The sequence below is a fragment of the Girardinichthys multiradiatus genome, chromosome 21 (assembly GCF_021462225.1).
Source record: "Girardinichthys multiradiatus isolate DD_20200921_A chromosome 21, DD_fGirMul_XY1, whole genome shotgun sequence".
In the NCBI taxonomy this organism is placed as follows: Eukaryota; Metazoa; Chordata; class Actinopteri; order Cyprinodontiformes; family Goodeidae; genus Girardinichthys; species Girardinichthys multiradiatus.
The window spans coordinates 10,832,995-10,853,350 of record NC_061813.1 but is presented as its reverse complement, the minus strand read 5'-3'; the positions used below and the strand labels follow the sequence as shown (position 1 = coordinate 10,853,350).

At 39.7% G+C, this 20,356-nt stretch overlaps 1 protein-coding gene across 1 annotated transcript in view; it reads left to right on the top strand.

Annotated features, from left to right (window-relative positions):
* The window catches only part of LOC124858061 (partitioning defective 3 homolog), a 479,264-nt gene extending 467,129 nt beyond the window's left edge, over positions 1-12,135 (top strand). The window contains exon 24 of the mRNA XM_047349799.1: positions 6,129-12,135. Within this exon, the coding sequence (XP_047205755.1) occupies positions 6,129-6,561 (433 nt within the window). The 3' untranslated portion in view covers positions 6,562-12,135. The remainder of the gene's footprint in view (positions 1-6,128) is intronic.
* The last annotated feature ends 8,221 nt before the right edge of the window (positions 12,136-20,356 follow it).

Sequence of the window (20,356 nt, the reverse complement as noted above, 5' to 3'; positions counted from 1 at the left end):
AAGAGAAACTCCCCAAAGGCATGAATTCAATCCAATGACTGATGTCCATGCAAATTAAACTCTACGATAAAATAAACGTTATCACTGAAAATGTTCACATTAAAAACAAACTAATGTGATCGTTTGGTTATTTAAAATTTTGTGTTGTAGATGTAAAGTAGGTTTCTTGATAACTTAAACATAGAGCACTTAATGTGAAAAAAGTGCATATATTGCCTTTTCATTTTGGTTGCCTTATTCTCCTGGGTGCCTTTTTTATGGCAAACCACTTTCTCTCATCTACCTCTGACCAGTCACAGCCAGATCAATTAAAACATGTTCCTCTGTATAACTATGGATTTGTGGTCCACATGGACACATAATCAATGTGGTCTGTATAAGCTGACTGATCTATGCGTTCCCTTCAAAGGTGTTATCTGCTGGCATTTCATGTGATGTGACAGTTGCCTTGAGGCTTCCGCTCCGCAAGTTGTGTCTCTCTTGGGAAAGTTCAGCTTGACCAGGCAGAACTTCCTTTGATATGCATTCCTCTCATAATCTCATAGAGCAAAGAGTTGATGAGTTCGGACCTGACACTTGACCCAGATTTAGGCTTTTCAGAACTTGTGTCTCAATAAGGCAGGGCCCTGCTACTGGTACCATGTTATAGCAAGGTTTTAAAAAGTTAGAATTTCAGAACTGCAAACATTTTGTCAGACTGTTCTTGGAGTTCAGTTTTTGTGATGAGATGCCAAATAAGGTGTCATAGTTAGCAGAGATTTATCCAACTGTATGGAGATAGAGTAATGCAGTATTGCCTTTCCCCCACAAGTTGCTGTGCACTACTGGTCAGCTGGGTGAAAAGAAGAATACGATACTTTGAGTACGACTCATCACTGTTTTAAAACTACAGTTAACAAGCTATAAGCGGCAAGCCTGTTAAGAAGCAGGTGCAGGCTGGCTACATGAGCAGATAGCCTGAAAAACATTATTTGCGAATATGTTATCGTATTACTTTTATTAGGCTACTTCCACAGTGAAAATGTTAGGCTCCGCACACCACTTCAAAACAAATGTTCTGTTGTATCTATTGCTCAAAGGTCAAGCAGGGCTAGGCTGTGCTAAGTTGAGCATAGTGAAAACCACAGGACAGCAAAAACCTTGCCAATTTGAAGCTTATTACCAAGTTAAAACAGTTTACTGCTCTGGGATGTCATCAAGACACCTGTAATTAGAGAAAATACGGTAAATGGAAACAGAGACCAGAGAAGCTAGCATTGTCTCAGCATTCAGAGATTTTTGACACGTTTAAAGACATCTTGCAACCTAAAGCTTTGATTCAAACGGACAAATCTAACTATTTAGGGGTAAAATGTGCATTTAAATTGGAAATTAATTTGATTTGCATTTTTATTTTCTAAAAGCTGTCAGTTAATACTAATAATAAAAATGTCTTTCTTACACTTAACTCTGGTATCAATAGCCCCTTTCACAAAACACTTCAAAACCGAATTATGATGCCTTTATTTAATCTCTAGGTGTTTTGTGAAAGGACCAATGTGGCGAGAGGGTTTGAACTCACCCTCACTCAACTAGTGAGGTAGTCACAGGTCTGCTTTAGCTGACTTTTTTCAGGGAGTGACGTAGTGATAAAGTTTGGTTTATGACTAAGAAATCATTTCTGATGAGAGGAGTAAGAAGGTGACATACATTTAAATTTGAAGCATTGGTTTGGCTAACAACAAGGTCACTTCATTGAGTTTGTTTGCTGTTATTGTTTTGAAAAGAATGGTAAGGGGTTTCCGACAGATTTTATACGTAGAGCTACTGAAGTTACTGTATCTACTTGTGCTTTATGAATGGCCAGAGGGTGCTCACAGGCAGCTTGTCTTTATGACAGAAATGTTTTGTCAAAAGGGGCTAGCAACTACCAGAAGGAAAAAACAAAGTATAATGTTCTGCACTTCAGTGACTATCAAAATCAAAATAAACAACAATTGTTTTTATAATTGTAATAATTAAGCTATGTGACCCAAGCAGTAGTAGGAATAAAAGTGGCTAAAGAAATTAGCAATGCATTTTTGTTTAAATAACTTAACTTTGTGTTTTTTGGAAATACAGTCAAACTGTATTTAAGGTTATCATATTATGAGAATCTTTTACTGTACCAGGCCAGAGTTGGTCTCTATAGAGCTCCTCATTACAGAGCTAAAGTTTGACACCCCCACTTTAATAGCCACAAACCTATCTGCCTTACCCTATTTGCTTTTACTAGGCATATGAGGACATTCCGCCTCAGAAAGAAGAAAAAAAATCAACAGCTCAAAGAGCTTCCAGAAGAAGCCATGGTGACTGGTTATCAGATGACAGCCAGGCTTAACTCTCCTTCTGGGATGTGAGGATTGGAAGAGCACTAATGAAGGCTTGTTGTTGGAGCAGGATTAGTGGCAACAGGCAGTAGAGGGCAAGACAGGCCCGAAGAGAAACAAGTGTTTTAGTAGAAGGGAGAAAACACTGATTAGCCTGAAAGAGAAACTTACACACATATATACACACAAGCACACATGTTATTGTTGTTGAGATAAGGTTCTTTACTCTGGGTTCACAGGGTTTCCAATGCACACTGAAACAGTCTGGAAAAGGCTGGATTTTGATTTACACTGAGAAGTTTACATGGACTTTAGGATGAATAACATATTGATATCTGACTTTTATTATTTTTTCATTTGAATGATTATATAATTATATAATCCATCCATCCATCCCTCTTTGCTTATTTGAATGTGGAATTTGAACATGAAAAATGTGCAACATCCCTGACTCTATGTAGCCAGTAGGTCCTTCCTTTTCCTTCCTCCGACAGAACAATATTATTTTACAATTACAAACTTTAAAAAAACATTTGTTATGTTCAGTATAGAAATAACTGCTTCATTGTGCGTTGGATGCATTTAGGGCTTTTCTGTAATCAGTTTAAGTCTGGGCCTGTTTGTGTGTGGATGTAATCTTTCTCCTCCTTCTCATAAAGTCTGATTTTTCCCAGCTGCTTTAAAGAAACACACAGCGGCCACTAATTTTTCCTACAAGCCAGCTTCCTTGGTTTGTTTGTTATTTTCTGTCATTCTAAATGTATCCTACTCTTTGGTAGCATGTTTTTTCCTATCCCCTCCTTTTGTAAATGGAACTAATCTACTCTGTGACATATTCTGGTGAAAAGGTAGAGATGATAAGGGAACTAGATCTTCTGACACATCAATCACAGCTACATTCCTGTGGAACAATGGCCGCACTGCTCTCCTCCCTTTTGCCGCAGAAAGAAACCTAAATGTGTTCTCTTCTGTCACCAAAAAGCCTAAGAGGTCATTCGGGAAATGCCAACCGCAGCCTCATGCAACAGGCATCCTGAGTTTAAAGCAAGCAACTCCCCCATGAGTGGCATAGGCTGCCGTGCAAGCCAAGTTGGAGTGTTAATGCATGGCGGGTCGCCCAGGCAGTGAAACCCAGATATAGAGCATGTGGTGGGGCTCTCTCTGCAGTCTGTCCCTGCATCTGTCCTTGCACCAATTACACCCTTTCATACTCATGCACACAGTGTAAATAATGAATGTGTTTAAGTTGCATTGAACAACACATATGTACATATGTATTTGCAAACACATACATAAATTCATGTTGCATTTGCGTGTATTTAGAACCAATCTACTATGAGCTGATATCTAGACTCTAGATGGTGGAGGTTTAGTGTAATGCTGAGGTAATTGTTAGATATACCATACATACCAAGTTAAACATCTTTATACCAAAATCAGAGCTTTGCATATCTGCCATTTATTGAAGTAGGAACGTGTACTGCCTTAGCTAAATAACACTCTAGCATCAAATGCATGCACATCTGATAGTGAGGCAGTTTAATTGTCAGCTAAGCCATATGACCACTTGTTTTTTTTTTAATGCTGATAAAATCTGTAGTTAAAACGTTGCATCTAAGAGATTTTGTACATGCTAAATTTATGCAGTTCTGCTATGGACTGCTAAAAGGCCTTATCTCATCCTATGCAATGCAGATGCTTTGTCTGTGCTGATGAAGATTTGGTTGCCCTAAATGCTTGGGATGTTTCCATCTGACAGCAGTCCTGTGTACTTTATGTGCTCAGGCCCATTTGTACCCATTCTTGAACTATCAAGAATGGTACAAATTTATCACAGCTGGGCAAAATTTGTTGGATGTAATCATGGAAGCAGTTAATAACCAGAATACCATAACAGAATGGGATGTCCCTATTTGGTAAGCTTGGTTTATAATTGATATATTTCACCTGTTCATATTGCCATCAACTCCTTAACATTTATTGTTTAGTCATACTTGTTGTAGCAGCAATGCTGCTTTTTAGTTTAAATTCTAGGGTTATTGGAAAACAAACATCTGCCATGGAACCATTGCTTAAGTCTAACTTAACTTTAACAAATACTGCAGTTTTCAGATTTTTGCTTTGAACAAGTTTCCTGGTAGTTGGAGTGTGAATTTAAAGTTACATAGTTAGATTTTTGATTAACCACAAACACACTGACTGGAGCTTATCTCTGATACTAATGAGTGCAGTTTTTTAGAATGAAACTGAGTGCTTTGGCCTTTGATGTGCAATATTAAGACAAGCTTTAGATATTCTGTTTTTGACAAATATGAGGGATATTTGATGAGTGTTTTGGATTTCACACTTTTGGTCTGAATAGAAAGTTTGAGTTTGAGCCAATTCTGACTGTTCCTGTTTGGTCCTGTCTGGAATGAGACATGGGCCAACAAGAAGTGCGGGCAGTTTGTCCTAAAAGCATGTTAAGACCCTGTTTTCTCCCACCATCTTGTCTTGGAAGCTTAAAAACCTTTTAAACACACAACTGGTCACTGAGGTGTGAAGAGGATTTCTCTTAGTACCCTCAATGTAAAAGACATTGTCACAGGTCTGACATCCCAGGCTTTAATGGATCCTAATAATGGAGGAACAGATTTAACCCCAGCAAAAACACTTTCCAATGAAGGCTTTTCAAAGTTAATTTCTGGATAGAATAGCAAGTGTATTTTTGTCTCTCCTTTTGAGTCAGTACTTGAGGACTTGATATGTGTGCATCTCATGGTGTCCTGTCAGTGTAGGGCTGGCAGGCAAGCTGAAGATGAGTAGAGGGCAGAGAACGCTGTGAGGCCTGCTATTACTGTCGGTTCTGTAAGTGCACCCATCTGCATCTCCAGAAGGAAGTAAATGGATAAAAGCAGACATTTTTCTCAGGGAGGTTTTAGCTTTTGTGTTTGTTTACTGTGTGGAACTAATTGTCCTGTGGGCATTTTAAGCTTCTACCATTTGTTTTCTGTCGTTTGCGTGTCTCACTTATTATGCCACCAGATCCAGTGTAATCAGGGAGTATGCTTAAACAGATTCTTCTTTTTTTCCTTCATGTTGCTTCTAGTATTTTAAGTGAAAAATAATAACACGTCCTTTTGTTCTCGTTATACAGGTCCTTCTAAAAAAATTAGCATATTGTGATAAAGTTCATTATTTTCCATAATGTCATGATGAAAATTTAACATTCATATATTTTAGATTCATTGCACACTAACTGAAATATTTCAGGTCTTTTATTGTCTTAATACGGATGATTTTGGCATACAGCTCATGAAAACCTCAGTGGGAAGTCTGTGGGAAGGAAAAAGTGTGGCAGAAAACGCTGCACAACGAGAAGAGGTGACCGGACCCTGAGGAAGATTGTGGAGACGGGCCGATTCCAGACCTTGGGGGACCTGCGGAAGCAGTGGACTGAGTCTAGAGTAGAAACATCCAGAGCCACCGTGCACAGGCGTGTGCAGGAAATGGGCTACAGGTGCCGCATTCCCCAGGTCAAGCCACTTTTGAACCAGAAACAGCAGCAGAAGCGCCTGACCTGGGCTACAGAGAAGCAGCACTGGACTGTTGCTCAGTGGTCCAAAGTACTTTTTTCGGATGAAAGCAAATTCTGCATGTCATTCGGAAATCAAGGTGTCAAGGTTTACTATGAGGGAATTTTTGTCAGAATTTATCTTTAGCTCCTGTGTTTTTGTGTTGAGTTTATAATAACAAGCTAAACAATACAAGTGACCCTTCTGCTTGTCTTCTTGTGCTCAGGCAACCTCGTAAGAACCCCAGCACTGTGTCCCAGGACTCCTGGGAAAGGTCGTGTCCACCATCTGAGGGATTCCAAACACCTAAGGAGCACCCTCGCCACTCCATGGGCCCGGGCTCACGTAACGGCAACATGGGAAAACCCAGCCTTAACGCTCGGGTCCTCTTAGAGACAGAGGAGCTGCTGAGGCAGGAGCAAAGACGGAGGGAACAGGAGGCCAGCAAAACCAGACCATCTCCTGCACAGGAAGCACACAGCAGCAGCAGCGCCTACAAGCACAGCTTAGACCACAGCCAGGCATCTGCCACAGGACATGTGCAGACACCACAAAGATCTAAAGGCCCCTACAGGCAGGACGTTCCCCCATCACCTTCGCAACTGGCCAAACTCGGCCACCGTCAGGGTTCAGAGAAAGGGAGGTTTTTATATTCCTGAGACAGGGAACTTAAAGAGATCAGGACTGATCTGAAAAAGCCTTTACATGGTACAAACACCTAGTAGGCAACAAGTCTGTTTTTAATACTTTGATAAAATGATTTGTTTATTAATTGGTTGTTACATTTTTTTTTTACATTTTAAAGACTTGTATAATACAAATTTGATCTTTTTTAGCTGTCACAAAAGGAAATAGAAGAGGTTTTACAGTCCGACATTGTTTTATATATTTGTACAAAGTGCCTTTTGTCGGTTCTCCTTATGTTAATTATCAGATTTATTATATTGATCCATGACATAAGGTAAACACAGCTGGTTCTAGCTTTAGGCAGCAGTCTGATCTAAATGTACAACACAGTCCAGGTACCCCCTGATGATTTCATTGATCTCCGTAGATTTAATGTTTGTGTGAATGAGGTTTTTTTTTGCTTTTCATGGAAACTTTATCAAGCAGTGTGCTATATATGCTTGCGTAAGTGGAAGTGTTAGCAGGAACCGACACGTAGAGACACACACAGTGGAAGTTAAGGAGCTTGTGTGAACTATGCAGTTAGAGCTTGGATTTTGGGCACAAACACCCCACCCCCACCCCTTCCGCTCCACCTCGCTTCAGAGAAATGTCCATTTTGGTTTCCGAAACGGCTTTTCTGCAGTATCCTCCCCCCACCACCCTCTTATATTCACTATGATAATCCTGAATTCTCTCTTCCTCTTGGCTGGCTGCTTTATCTCTGCGTTTTCTCCTCACACTGTCACCCTCATCCCTCTGCTCTCTCAGTGGAAGAAAACAGCTTTAGATCTTCTTTATTCTTGTTCTGCTCCACTCACCCAGGGACAACCAGCAGAACAAAATGGGGTCAGCGCTGGGTTATTAATTAATGTGTCGAGTCAAAAATGAGTGTGGCCCTTTGTGTGCATTTGGAGTCGTGTGGAGAGGGGGTTGATGCAGCCTCTGGCTTCACCTAGAAGGACTTGGTTGTAACCAGAGCTCGCTCTAGATGTCAGAGCTGTTTCTTAATGAATATTTCATCACTATGTCTCCATGGGAGACCACATCAGCTGTGCAGTTGGTACCTATCTGTAGGCCACTTACAATGGAGTTGATTTGGTTTTCCCTCTTGATTGTGACCATTCATATAAATAACGACTCAGAAACCCTTTCTTTGTTCAGTGAATAATTACTGGTGTGTTTTTCTGTTTGTGAGCTTGTTCTTGTATTTCCATACTTAGCATGTGGGGACTAGTTGAGCAATGTGAGGCCATTTAATAGAAAAGTCAGAGATGAGGAGTTTTGTATGAACCAGTTACTACAGGATGAAATAGAACAACTTTAAATCTCTTTTATTGACACTTTAATAATATTTCTATCAATGTTTTCTAATGCACCCTTTTTTGGAACAAACAAGACTGTGCTGTTTGATGAATGTGTTCAGGGTTTCATGTAATGCAAAATCTTTAGCTATGTTAAATAATTTGTTAAAGTAGAGAGAACACTATTGTTCTTTCTGTTTATACACTTCATTATTTTATAGATGAATAATTGTGATTTATGGAAATCGATATCCCCATGGAAATATGTTGAACGGATTCCATGTTGATTTGACTACATCAAAGGACCAAAGCTTATCATTTAACATCTACTAGAATATTAAAGACTTTACAGTGCTGTGGACTCTAACAGACCCAGAGCATCGCAGATCTTCCACCATACTTAACAGTTGGCATTAGGGGTTTTTCTAAATTTTCACCTTTTGGCCTACACTTGTATAGCGCTTTATCATGTCCGAGGACCCCAACGCGCTTTACACTACAGTCAGTCATCCACCCATTCATACAAACATCCTCACACTGACAGTGGTAAACGACAATGTAGCCTTTTGAACAAAGTCAGTCTTAGTCCCATGTGACCAAAGGACACATTTCCAGGTAATGACTAGTAGAATTTTGTACACTCAGTGTGTTTACATTTGTGGTGGTAGGGCAGAAATTGACTGTCCGGGATGCCTCCTCAACAACTGGTTGGCATGTAGACAAGATGGTTATTATAGAGATTGGGTGACCCCAAGATGTCATTCTTTGTTACAGATCTCTAAACACTGATCTTTGGAGATTCTCTTTTTACCTCCCTTTTTATCCCTCTGTGTGTGGTGTCAAGATAACTATAGGTCCTAAGAGAAATATGTCTCTGTGTCATGTCATACTTATAAACGAGGGATGTTGGAATTAGATGTTCGTAGAAACTCTGATCAACTTATAGAAACCAAAGCATAACTAAAGAAATGTCACATTTGTTGCATTTATTTCAAGGAATTGTTAGGGGTGCCAACACATTTATCACGGGGGATGAATACATTTGAATTGAATTGAATTGAAAAATGAGATGATACTATTGTTATAAATGATTAATTTGTTATAGAGTGTTGACATACAGTTAGCAGAGGTGCCAACACATTGGTGTGCATCTGTATGTCCCTTCATATGCCTCGTCATTTGTCATTCATATATTCAGTTGTGTGTAAGGTCCTAAACACATATTAACGTCATACATGTGCAATGCCTAACTAGAATACTGCAATAATTCCCTTGTAAACAAAATACTGGGACATGGTCACATAAAGTTCAAACACAGCAAAGTCCATAAAGAAAACTGTTTTGAACTGATCTAAATCTCAGTTCCAGACCAAGTAGATTGCTTTCTTTCAGACTATGTTCAATAAATCATGTTTCTAATTTTATGTATCATCTACAGAAATCAGCCTACTACAGGAAGCTGATTGCTGCGTAACTGGATGTAAACGTCATCAGTTGTTTTAAAATAATACATATTTGATTCATCCCGTGACATAATTTCACACAGGAGTCCTTAAAGAAAGAATCACACTGTTTTTATTTGGTCCAGTTCTTTATGTTCAAATGAAATATACCCCTAAACCTCTTACTTCCTGAGTTTTTTTAGAGTTATGGAGCCCATTAAGATTAAGATATTGCTCACTATGTTTACTATGACATCCCGCTCTGTGACATTCTTTGCTGCCCAGTTTAGAAGGTTGATGGTCCACAACCAAATAAATTGAATTCTAATCAGCTTCCCCGTTCCTGTTAAAGAAACAAAGCAAAGCATTTCAATAGCATGATGCCGCCAACACCATGTTTCAGTGGGGATGATGAGTTCAGAGTAATGTGCAGTGTTTGTTTTCCATTTTCCACACTCAGTTTTGATCTCATTTGATCAGAACACATTCCTATGTATGCTTGCTGGTTCACTTACAAGATTGGTGGCAGACTGCAAATTGGTCTTTTCTTTAATAACTAATAGTTTTCCTGTCTGCAGACCTGAGCTGTGAATCTCTGCAGCCCCTCCATAGTTTTCATGGGCCTCTGGACTGTCCTTGCCTCTCCTGTCACTATAGGTGGAGGGCCATGGCTTGCTAGGTTTATAGAATTGAAGGGGTCTTGTCTTGTGATCTAACCCTGTTATAAAATACTGCCTAGACATCATACTCTTTGACTTCTTTGATGGTCCTCACAACTGAATAAAAAGTTATCTTGTCAAACAAGTTAGATTATACACTGCCTGGCAAAAAAATAAGTCACCACCTGGATTTAACGAAGCAAATAGGCACGAGTCTCCTATTAGATAATTACTGCATAGATGATCATCGCTCAGCTGGAAACAATTTATTTAACCCCAGCTAAAGCAATGAGTAGCTTCTCATTTTTGAAACAACCATGTTGAAAGACACATCTTGTGGTTGCGGAAAAGACGCCAGTCTGTTTAAGAAGGGTCAAATCATTGGCATGCATTAAGCAGACAAAACATCTAAGGAGATTGCAGAAACTACTAAAATTGGGTTGAGAACTATCCAATGCATTATTAAAAACTGGAAGGACAGTGGGGAACCGTCGTCTTCGAGGAAGAAATGTGGTTGAAAAAAAATACTAAATGATCGAAATAGATGATCTCTTAAATGTTTGGCCAAGTCAAAGAAAAACAAAAGTAGAACTTGGGTATGTTTGAAGGTGAAATAAGAGCATTTCCACAGGCACAATGCGAAGGGAACTCAAGGGATTGGGACTGAACAGCTGTGTAGCCTTAAGAAAACCAGTAATCAGTAAGGCTAGATAGAAAAAAGGCTACAGTATGTTAGGGAACATAAAGATTGTACTCTGGAAGACTGGAAGAAGGTCATGTAGTCTGATGAGTCCAGATTTACCCTGTTAAGAAGAGAGGCAGGTGAAGTGATGCACCCATCATGCCTAGTGCCTACTGTACAAGCCTGTGGATGCAGTGCAATGATCTGGGGTTGCTGCACTTGGTCAGGTCTGGATTCAGCAACATTATGTGCCCAAAAATTGAGGTCAGCTGACCTCCTGAATATGGTAAATGACCAGGTTATTCCATCAGTGGATTTATCCTTCCCTGACTCAAATTGTGAAAGAGTGGTTCAGGGAGCATGAGATATCATTCTCACACATGGATTTACCACCACAGATTCCAGACCTTAACCCCATTGAAAATCTTTCGGAAGTGCTGGAGAAGGCTTTGCCTAGTGGTCAGATTCTCCCATTATCAAAACAAGATCTTGGTGTAAAAGTAATGCAACACTAGATCATGTGACCTTGCAAAAGCATATGGAAACAATGCCACAACAACTGCCTGCTGTAATCAAAGCTAAAGGTGGTCAAACAAAATATTTCAGTGTGTGACTTTTTTTTCAGCCAAGTAGTGTATAAAAAACAGCAGTAGCTCCTGTTTGTCGACCCAGTTTATCAAGCATCGTTCTGCGTAGGTGGGCATGTGTTTATGTTTCTGTAAACATTTCCATAGAGTGAATCTTCTTTGCAATGTCTCAGAACGGGTTTGAGCAGCCATATGAATGGCTTGGCTCCTGAGTGGGAGAGGAGTAGAGGAGTAGGTGGGAGAGAAGATGGAAGGCCTGACTCTTGCAGATGATTCAGTCAATGGTGTAATCACAAGCGTTCTTCTGAGTCTTCACAACAAATGGGAGGTTAGCAGTGAGGCACTTTTCAGCCTCTTTTATCTGTGTGTCTGTTTAGTGTCTTTCTGTGTTCAGATTTGCTGCTTTGCTCAACTGAAAGTTTGTGTGTTTGTATGTTAGATGGCTCGGCTGATACACAGCAGCTTTGTTAACTGATGTTCTATATGTTTCATCATAAACTGGAGGGGCGCCTGCAATAAGGATTTTTTTATCACATGCAAATTTGATCATGTTTTTTAATGCACATTTATTATTTGTGTTGTGCAATTAATGTTTAAATGCCATTGTCGTGACATATGGACTTTTCCAATAAAGCTATTGTTTCGGGGGATTTTTTTTTTAAAGGCAAAATGAGAAATATATTATTGCTTAATTGTGTTTTTATGACCATCCTTCATTGTGTTTTATTATCCACAGTATGGTACTATGCTGGTGAAAAATGAATAATGTAAGCACTGTGCAATTTCCCTTTTTTACAGTGATCTATTAAGAAATGTTTCTGCTGTTCTCTGTTCATATAATCTACAGTTGTCAGTGAATAAATTGAGGGTAGTCTCAGTCTTTGTAACAATAACTTCTCTTGATTGTGTTGCTTTAACATTCACAAATGGTTTCTCTCCCAGAGTAAGATGCATAATTAAAGGCAAACAATGAATATATTATTTCCTGCTGCTGTTATACTGCTGCTGTAGATTCAGCATTTCAGCTGCTTATTTTCTCATTGTAAGTACAACATTAGCTATTTGATTTTTAAAGGAAAATGCATTTACATTGGAAACTCACAACTTGTCCTTTAGCAGTCTGTTTGGCAGATCATACAGTGCCTTGCAAAAGTATTCTGGACCTTCACACACACACCATAAAATGTCATCATATTTCAACCTCAAACATATGATAGCTTTAAACGTTACCACAGCTTTCTCCCTGACCTGTCTGCTGCGTCATTTGGTCTTCATTAAGCTGTTTGTTTACTAATGTTCCCTAAGAAACCTCTGAGGCCTTCATAAAACAGCTGCCTTCGTACTAAGATTGCATTGGATACAGTTAGACTTAATTAGGTGACTTCTGCAGGTGATTGGTTGCACTTAATTTTTTTAGGGTTATCAGAGTAAAGGGGGCTGAAGAAAAATGCAATCCACACTCTTGATACATGCATTTATTTAAAAGATTTGACAACCATGCATAGTTTTCTTTCCACATTGCAATTATGAGGTACTTTCTGTTGGCCTGTCAAATAAATTTACATTGAAATCCATGGTTTTAATGTAACAGAACAGGAGAAAAAGTCTGTATGTATGGATTGTTGTCACTATATCTGAACTCATCAACAGCATGATATAAAAAAAGAGTGAAATCAGAAAGAAAAGCTGGATTTTCTATTCGCTGCTACAACATCAACCGCTCTAACTCAAAGCTCAAACTGAACAAGTACAAAAACGTACAGAAGCTTTGTGTTTGTCCATCTCTTTAATTTCCACTCCTCATGAGTTACTGGAACAGCTGGCCTGGAGGGTCTTTGCCGAGAGCTGGATTAACTTCCAATAACATCCCATGACGGCTATGATGCTGATAAAGAGCAAAGTCGAATTTTATGATGTTCAACTTTAGGGAAAGGGCAGATTTTAGATTTTAAAAAAGATTTCTGCCAAATCTGCCCCCTTCATCCCTGACAAACAAGCTTTTGAGAGAATCCATCTGGTCAGCCTGGAAATACTGGAAGACTAGACACGCAACTCAGATAAAGATATCCACTTGTCTGTGTGGCATTTTCAGATAGAAGGGTAAAATTGAGGTGAAAAGGAAGAGAGGAGGCCAGAAATTAGAAATTTACAGAGATCATGAGAGGGGAGAGAGTGGCTTTAACCCCAAATACTACCTCTTATGGGAGTTTAAAAGCCCTTTGAAGTAACTCAGCTCTTAGCAACCCTGCTGAGTCACACTTTGGTTCAGTCTACATTACCTATAGATTGAAGGTCAATAGAACAAATGGATGGAAATGATCCTGCTTTGGCTCCAATCTTTACAATCAGATGCTTTTCAGATGTCCTCAGCTGTGTTTTAGCTTTCATCCTGTCAGAAGCAAGGAGGTTTCTAAAGTCTCTTTCAAGCAGGATGAAAAACCCCACCAACACCCAACAACTTCTCTAGCTCTAAATGTATGTTCATTGTCTTTTTAAGTGTCTCCACCGCAGTCATGGCTATTTATCTTTTCTAGCTCCAGTTAGCAGCAAGAAAAACATAGATATGCCTATTTTTTGTCCTGTTTCTGGTGCTGTTATTGTGTCCACACTCTCATAGAAAAAATTATAGCTTGAGACTGGCATTCAAAACCTAACCAGTTCCATCTGTTTTTATTCACACAGCAGTCGGGTATTGATCAGTCATCCCTGAGTCGAACTAGGGTGCTGGATTCAGTTTGGAAATTATGCATTTTAACCCAAAGCATGCTTTTTGTTGCAGCTAAACTTTGATTTGAGTCAAACTTCCTAAAATGTCATATGATTTATGGATTTATGTTTTCTTCTGAGTGTTAATACCTGTTTTATCCTGAAATTTTCTGTCTCTTCAGGTTATGCTGGGTTTTACTTTCCAGCTTGTCTGTCTCAGTAATACTTTTAATGGTCTCCTCTTTTGTTTCTACAGCCTGCATGGGTACATGTGGTCCAGTTTTCCTCTCTACTTTTGTTAATCAGTCCATCTGTCTGTATGTTCTTCTGGTCTGTTGTGTCCATTTTTGATCTAACCTCTTTTGGATTTTGAAGTTTTTAGAATTTACTGTGGATTTTCTGGTGTTGTTGTATACCCGCCTTAGTTTGCTCATTTCCTGTTTTTGCTGGCTGCCTCTCATGCACAGATGCCCTGATCATATTCAATGTCCTGTTTTTGTAAAGCTTTTTAGCTCCTGAAACCAGTTTCTCCTTAAACATTATAATGAGTAGCATCTTAATATTTATTCTAGCTTTACTACCTTAGCATTAACTATATGTATTATTTCATTATTTTATGATTATGATATAAGGAGTAGAGGCTTTGTCACACTGTGGACTGCTGTAAACCAGGGCTTCACTATTCTAAAACAAAGACAAAATAATTTGGAGTTGACATCTTAATTTAATGATTAGCACAATTATAGGCTAGGATTGCTAGCTGTAAATGAAAAGCTCAGTGTTAGTCATTTTCTACCACTTCTTCCATAGTGGGTCGCAGGGAAGCTGTTGCCTATCTCCAGCAGTCTGTGGGTGAGAGGAGGGGTACACCCTGGACAGGTTGCCAGTCCATCGCAGGGCAACACACAAACAGCCATGCACATGCTCATTCACACGCCTAAGGGCAATTTAGAGAGACCAGTTAACCTAACAAGTGTGTCTTTGGACTGTGGGAGGAAGCTGGAGTACCCAGTGAGAACCCACACACGCATGCACGGGGAGAACATGCAAACTCCATGCAGAAAGACCCCCAGACAGGAATTGAACCTAGGAACTTCTTGCTGCAAGGCAACAGTGCTACCAACTGCGCCACCGTGCAGCCCAAAATCTCTATGTGTGTTTTGAAAATAATATTTAACTCTAAGATCAACAAAAGGTTGTCAATGTTTTTAAATTCCAGAATGTTTCATAAAATCTCCAAAGAATAAAATAGAGGAGCTTTTGTGTAATGAGTTGTAAAGAGTTACTTTATTCACCCTTCCTGTTATTTGCTAAAGACCCCTCTGGCATGTTTTAGGGGCATGCCATCTCAGCAATTAAATAAATTAGAATGGCCAGAATTACAGAGAAATGTCCCCGTTTCCTCTGGGAAAAGGAGACTTCGACAGCGAGCTGCTGTCACAACAACTGATAGGAGTGAGACAGCTGGAAATAATGGAATTCCCCTCCAAAACAGATTTGCCCCACTACAGAATGAAAACCAGGAAAATGATCCATTTTCTGAGAACAATAAAAGGTCAGTCAGTCAGTCAGTCATTCATTTTCTACCGCTTATTCCATAGTGGGTCACAGGGGAGCTGGTGCCTATCTCCAGCAGTCTATGGGCAAGAGGCAGGGTACACCCTGGACAGGTCGCCAGTCCATCACAGGGCAACACACAAACAACCACGCACACACCTAAGGGCAATTTAGAGTTACCAATTAACCTAACAGTCATGTCTTTGGACTGTGGGAGGAAGCCGGAGTACCCGGTGAGAACCCATGCATGCACGGGGAGAACATGCAAACTCCATGCAGAAAGAACCCCGGCCAGGAATTGAACCCAGGACCTTCTTGCTGCAAGGCAACAGTGCTACCAACTGTGCCACCGTGCAGCCACAATAAAAGGTTTGAGAACAATAAAAGGTTTGAGAACAACCTTCATTCTAAACAGTCTTCTCCTAAGCTGCCAGAGAAAAAGAGCCCCACCAGACCAAGAACCCTAATATTGGGCAACACAGTTGTAGATGGGCTTAAAAACCTCTGCAACAAGAAAAACACAAAAGTTATGATTGGTACCAGTAATGTGGTGTCCGATATCTCAGAGAATATTCTTGCAATCACAGAAAAGCGCCCATCTCTAGAAAACCTTTATTATACACTGTGGAGCCATGGATGACGTAGCTAAGAACAAATCAGAAAGACTGAAGGAGGATTTCACTCGTCTTCTGAATATTGTTGGAGGTCTCAATATCAAGGTGTTTCTCAGCATACCATTTTCACCGATTTTCTGTGGAAATGAGATTTTTTCCAGACTTCTGATGATTAATAAGTGGTTGAAAAAAACATGTGCCACCACACCTGTGAACTTCATCGACAACTTTAATATTTTTTGGGAAAAAAGTCAACTCTTCAAGCAAGATGGTTTCTGTTTGAACAAGCCAGGAGCCAGACGTCTCACATCTAATCTCTTCTATTCAGTAAATAATCCGCCAGCAGCTTCGAGCTTCAGCAGAGAACATGGAGTATCAACAAGAATGATAACGCTGCCTCCAACAGCTCCAGCAGAAACAACTGGCCAGTTGGCGGAGAAAGAGAGGTCATCACAAAAGGTCTCCCCGTCGAAATCCACAGGAGAAGTGGATCCCCCCATTATACCCCCATCCCCCGAAACCCAGACCCAGACCGACACCCCTGGTAAACCCCCCTCACCCCAGACCCTGACCCAGACCGCACAGAACTCTCCCATCTCCCCACTGACCCCGCTTTTTGCTTTGCTGGATTCTGATAACATGAAAGGAGCTCTTAAAATCGGGATCCAAATGGCTCTGACATCTTCTCCATTCAACACTCCCCGTGGCCGAGGCCCTGCTACTGAACCAACATCTTCCAAATGCCGCAGGCCTCCACCACCTCCTAATCTATCTCCTCCTAATCAGGACCTTCAAATTACATCTCTGTGATACAGTCTGGGCACCAGTGGTAACTCTATCAGAAATGAGCATGTCCAGGAAAAACCTGGGCCCCTAATAGGAGATAGTTGTAAAATCTCTGTGCTTATACATGACAGAAAGAGCAAAGCCAAAAGGATAAGAGACAGTAATAAACAATCAAGTCCTCCCTGGCTACTTGTAGGTCAGAGAATAGACTTTAAAATACTTATGTTAGTCTATAAATCACTGAATGGCTTAGCACCAAAATACATTACAGACTTGTTGTCAGTGTATCAACCACCCAGACCTCTCAGGTCATCTCGCTCAAATCTACTCTGCATACCCAAAACCAGAACCAAACATGGAGAAGCAGCTTTTAGTTCTTATGCTCTGGAATAAACTGCCAGAAAACGGTAAAAGCGCCGAAACCCTAAGTTGCTTTAAATCAAGATTAAAAACTTATTTGTTTAGAGTGGCCTTTGACTGTACCATCTAGGCATGATTAGTTGTGTTTTCAGTCCAATTGTCCTTTCATTTTCTTGTCCATCATTCTATTCTCTATATTTTATTTTTTTTATTTATTTTTAATTACCTCTGTTGTTTGATTTTATCATTGGATTTGTTTTTCTGTGTCTGTATCTGTGTTTATTTGCTTTGTGATTGTATTGTAATTGTATGTACAGCGCTTTGAGTGTCTCGTTGCTGAAAAGCGCTATATAAATAAACTTACCTTACTTTAACTTACCTAAAGTCACTCCAGATTACTTCACCTCTAATCTGACAAAACATCAACAAGATGTGTACAAATTAACGTCCTGAGGTAGACAACTCCCTTTTGTACCAGAAGTAGATCAAACTGAAATGACAAAAACTGCAAAATGTGAAATGGCGTAGGAGCAAAACGAGTGAAGCTCTCTGTCTAAATGAATGGATGACATGTCTCCAGTTTTGTTTTATTTAGCTTCTTACACCTTATGTGCTTCCTCTGGCTTCATTTTTAAAGACCTCACTGATACTGAAAATAGCTCTATGAATCATCTTCCTTAAATAGCAACTTCCACACTGAGGAGGTAAAGTACATTTAATGAACTGAAAAGGATCCAATATTTGAGTTTCAAAAACCCGGTCAGGACCAGTCAAGCTAAAATTCATCAAATTAGCCAATTTCTCAGGCATCTCCACCTTGCTGTTCTATATTTAGATCCTAAGCCCTTCGACCACTCTCCACATAATCTAGCAGTTCATAAAAGTGCGAGACCTGTGGACCAATGACCATTAATGGAAATCTTCAGCACAGCTCATTCAAGGTAGAGTGTCTATACACCCGCATCCAATTTCTGCTATTTTCCAGTGGGTTCATGCACAATGATATGACACCCCTTGGATTCCCTTTAACATCATTACCCCAGATGTGACATCACAGACGCACATCCATTAGATTTATAAAGGTGATCTAAATCCATTAAAACGTGATGGATTTTATCCCCACATAAAGCCAAAAGCTGTATGTCACCATACTCTGCAGTATCAGCTTGCACATTTAACACTTTGAAGCCTGAGGGAAGAGTAAAGCTGTCTGTGGCCCCGCTCTGTCCGACCATTACTCAGACTGAAAAAGAGCTCTACTGAGTCTTTAATATCCTTCCTTTTGATTTCCCCCCATCATAATAAATTATAATGAAAAACATCAGCGATTTCCACTGATCAACAGCAGCCTTTGTCATATGACGGCTTTTGATTTCATTGCTCCACTTTGAAAGGTTGACCCCTGCAGGTTTGACCAGTAGACCCCGAGCTGGCAAGTGCAAGAGTGTTGATATAAGAAGCAGATGGGGGTTTGTGTGAACTGTCGGTGGATAAAAAGTAGTTGACGACCTTTTTTTAGACCCACAGTCACCTGTTTTGGCTTGAAGAACCACCTTCTTCTGATCCAGCCTCAGCGGCCCCACTGGGACTTAAAAAGCGGAAGCCGACTCTGTTGTAGGAAGAGCTGTCATCATAAATCTCTAGAGATGCACAAGAAGAGCCCATTGTGGGGGTCAGACTTTAACGCACACATACCTGTGGGTTCTTCCCTTAAATTTTCAAAAACATCTGGTGAGTGTATGTTTGAAAAATGAGGATGGTTTCTACAATGTGTGGGCAGGGAAGAAGGAGGTGGGAGGTTTTAAAGTCTGTGTTTGGCTCTATCACACATAAAGTAGCTGGATAAAACCATGACGTGCTCAGAAACAGATTAGAGACATGTTTACTGAAACAAGTCCTGCCCCCTGGTTCCTTCTCTTAGTAAAATTACACTCAGATGTCTTGGTAAAAGAAAGATGAAACCCCTCAATGAGCATCACCCCATGCCTGTGACCTGACTGCTTATTTTCAAGATGGGATGGAACTTGTAACCTGCTGAGCAATAATTGATTTCAAACAGGCAGAAGATATTTTGAGAAGCTCTTGATGTTTTCCTTTGCCTTTACTGTGGAGTTTAAATAAAAGTGAATTAAAAACAGCCACTGGATGGAGTTTGGAGTTTAAAAGAAAACAATGAGCAAAAAGCTTCTGAGCTGTGTGGAAGGCAAACTCACATTGTTTGACAGATATGTCGCTCCCCCCCAAACTCTTATCATTATGTCCTTTAGAATTTAAATGTTTTCAAACTTTTCTGTATGAAGTAGTTATTGAATGAGAAAAGGAGAAACTATACCCTTTTTTCTGTTTCACAAACATTCAGAACATATTCAGACATGGGTTGGTTATTGTATTTCCAAATACTAGTTTCACATTCAGATCCCAAAAAAACATTGACATAAAACCTTCTACTATGTCCTGATCAGGACTCTTTGTCCCCTGAGTAATTCAATGGGATAGTGCAGGATTTTTAATATAAGGTTCTATTAGCAGGTTATAGCAGGTTATTAGCAGTTCTACTTTCAGTAGATACATTTCATTCATTTAATATAAATCTAGATTAGTCAGTTTTGTAGGCTGTAAGACAAGCAGACTGCTAACATTAAAAGAATCTGCTTTATTCTCAAAAATGCAAAATTTGTTCATGAAAACGGTATTTTATAAATCCGTAGTCATTGAAACAGAAGCTTATGATTATCTACAGCTCCTCCTAAATTAATTCAACCACTGCTGAAAATTAGGTTTGTTGATAAAACCTGCAAACGAGCAGCTGTAAACAAATAAAAAACACATCTGCTGAACACAGCATGAAAGAAAAGGAACAAACTTCTTCATGAGGAATCTTACCTACCTACCCCTCATGGGCTAACACCTTCACTTTACTAATATTATTGTTTTTTGTTGTTGTTTTTTATAACCGTGTCATGCCCAACAGATTTACTTTCACAAGTGGAGCGTTATGGCTAACACTTTAAATCTCTGCTTGATATTTATAAAAAGAAACCTTATTAGAAACTGCTTTAGAATTATTTCAGTGGAGAACAGGTGCGAAAAA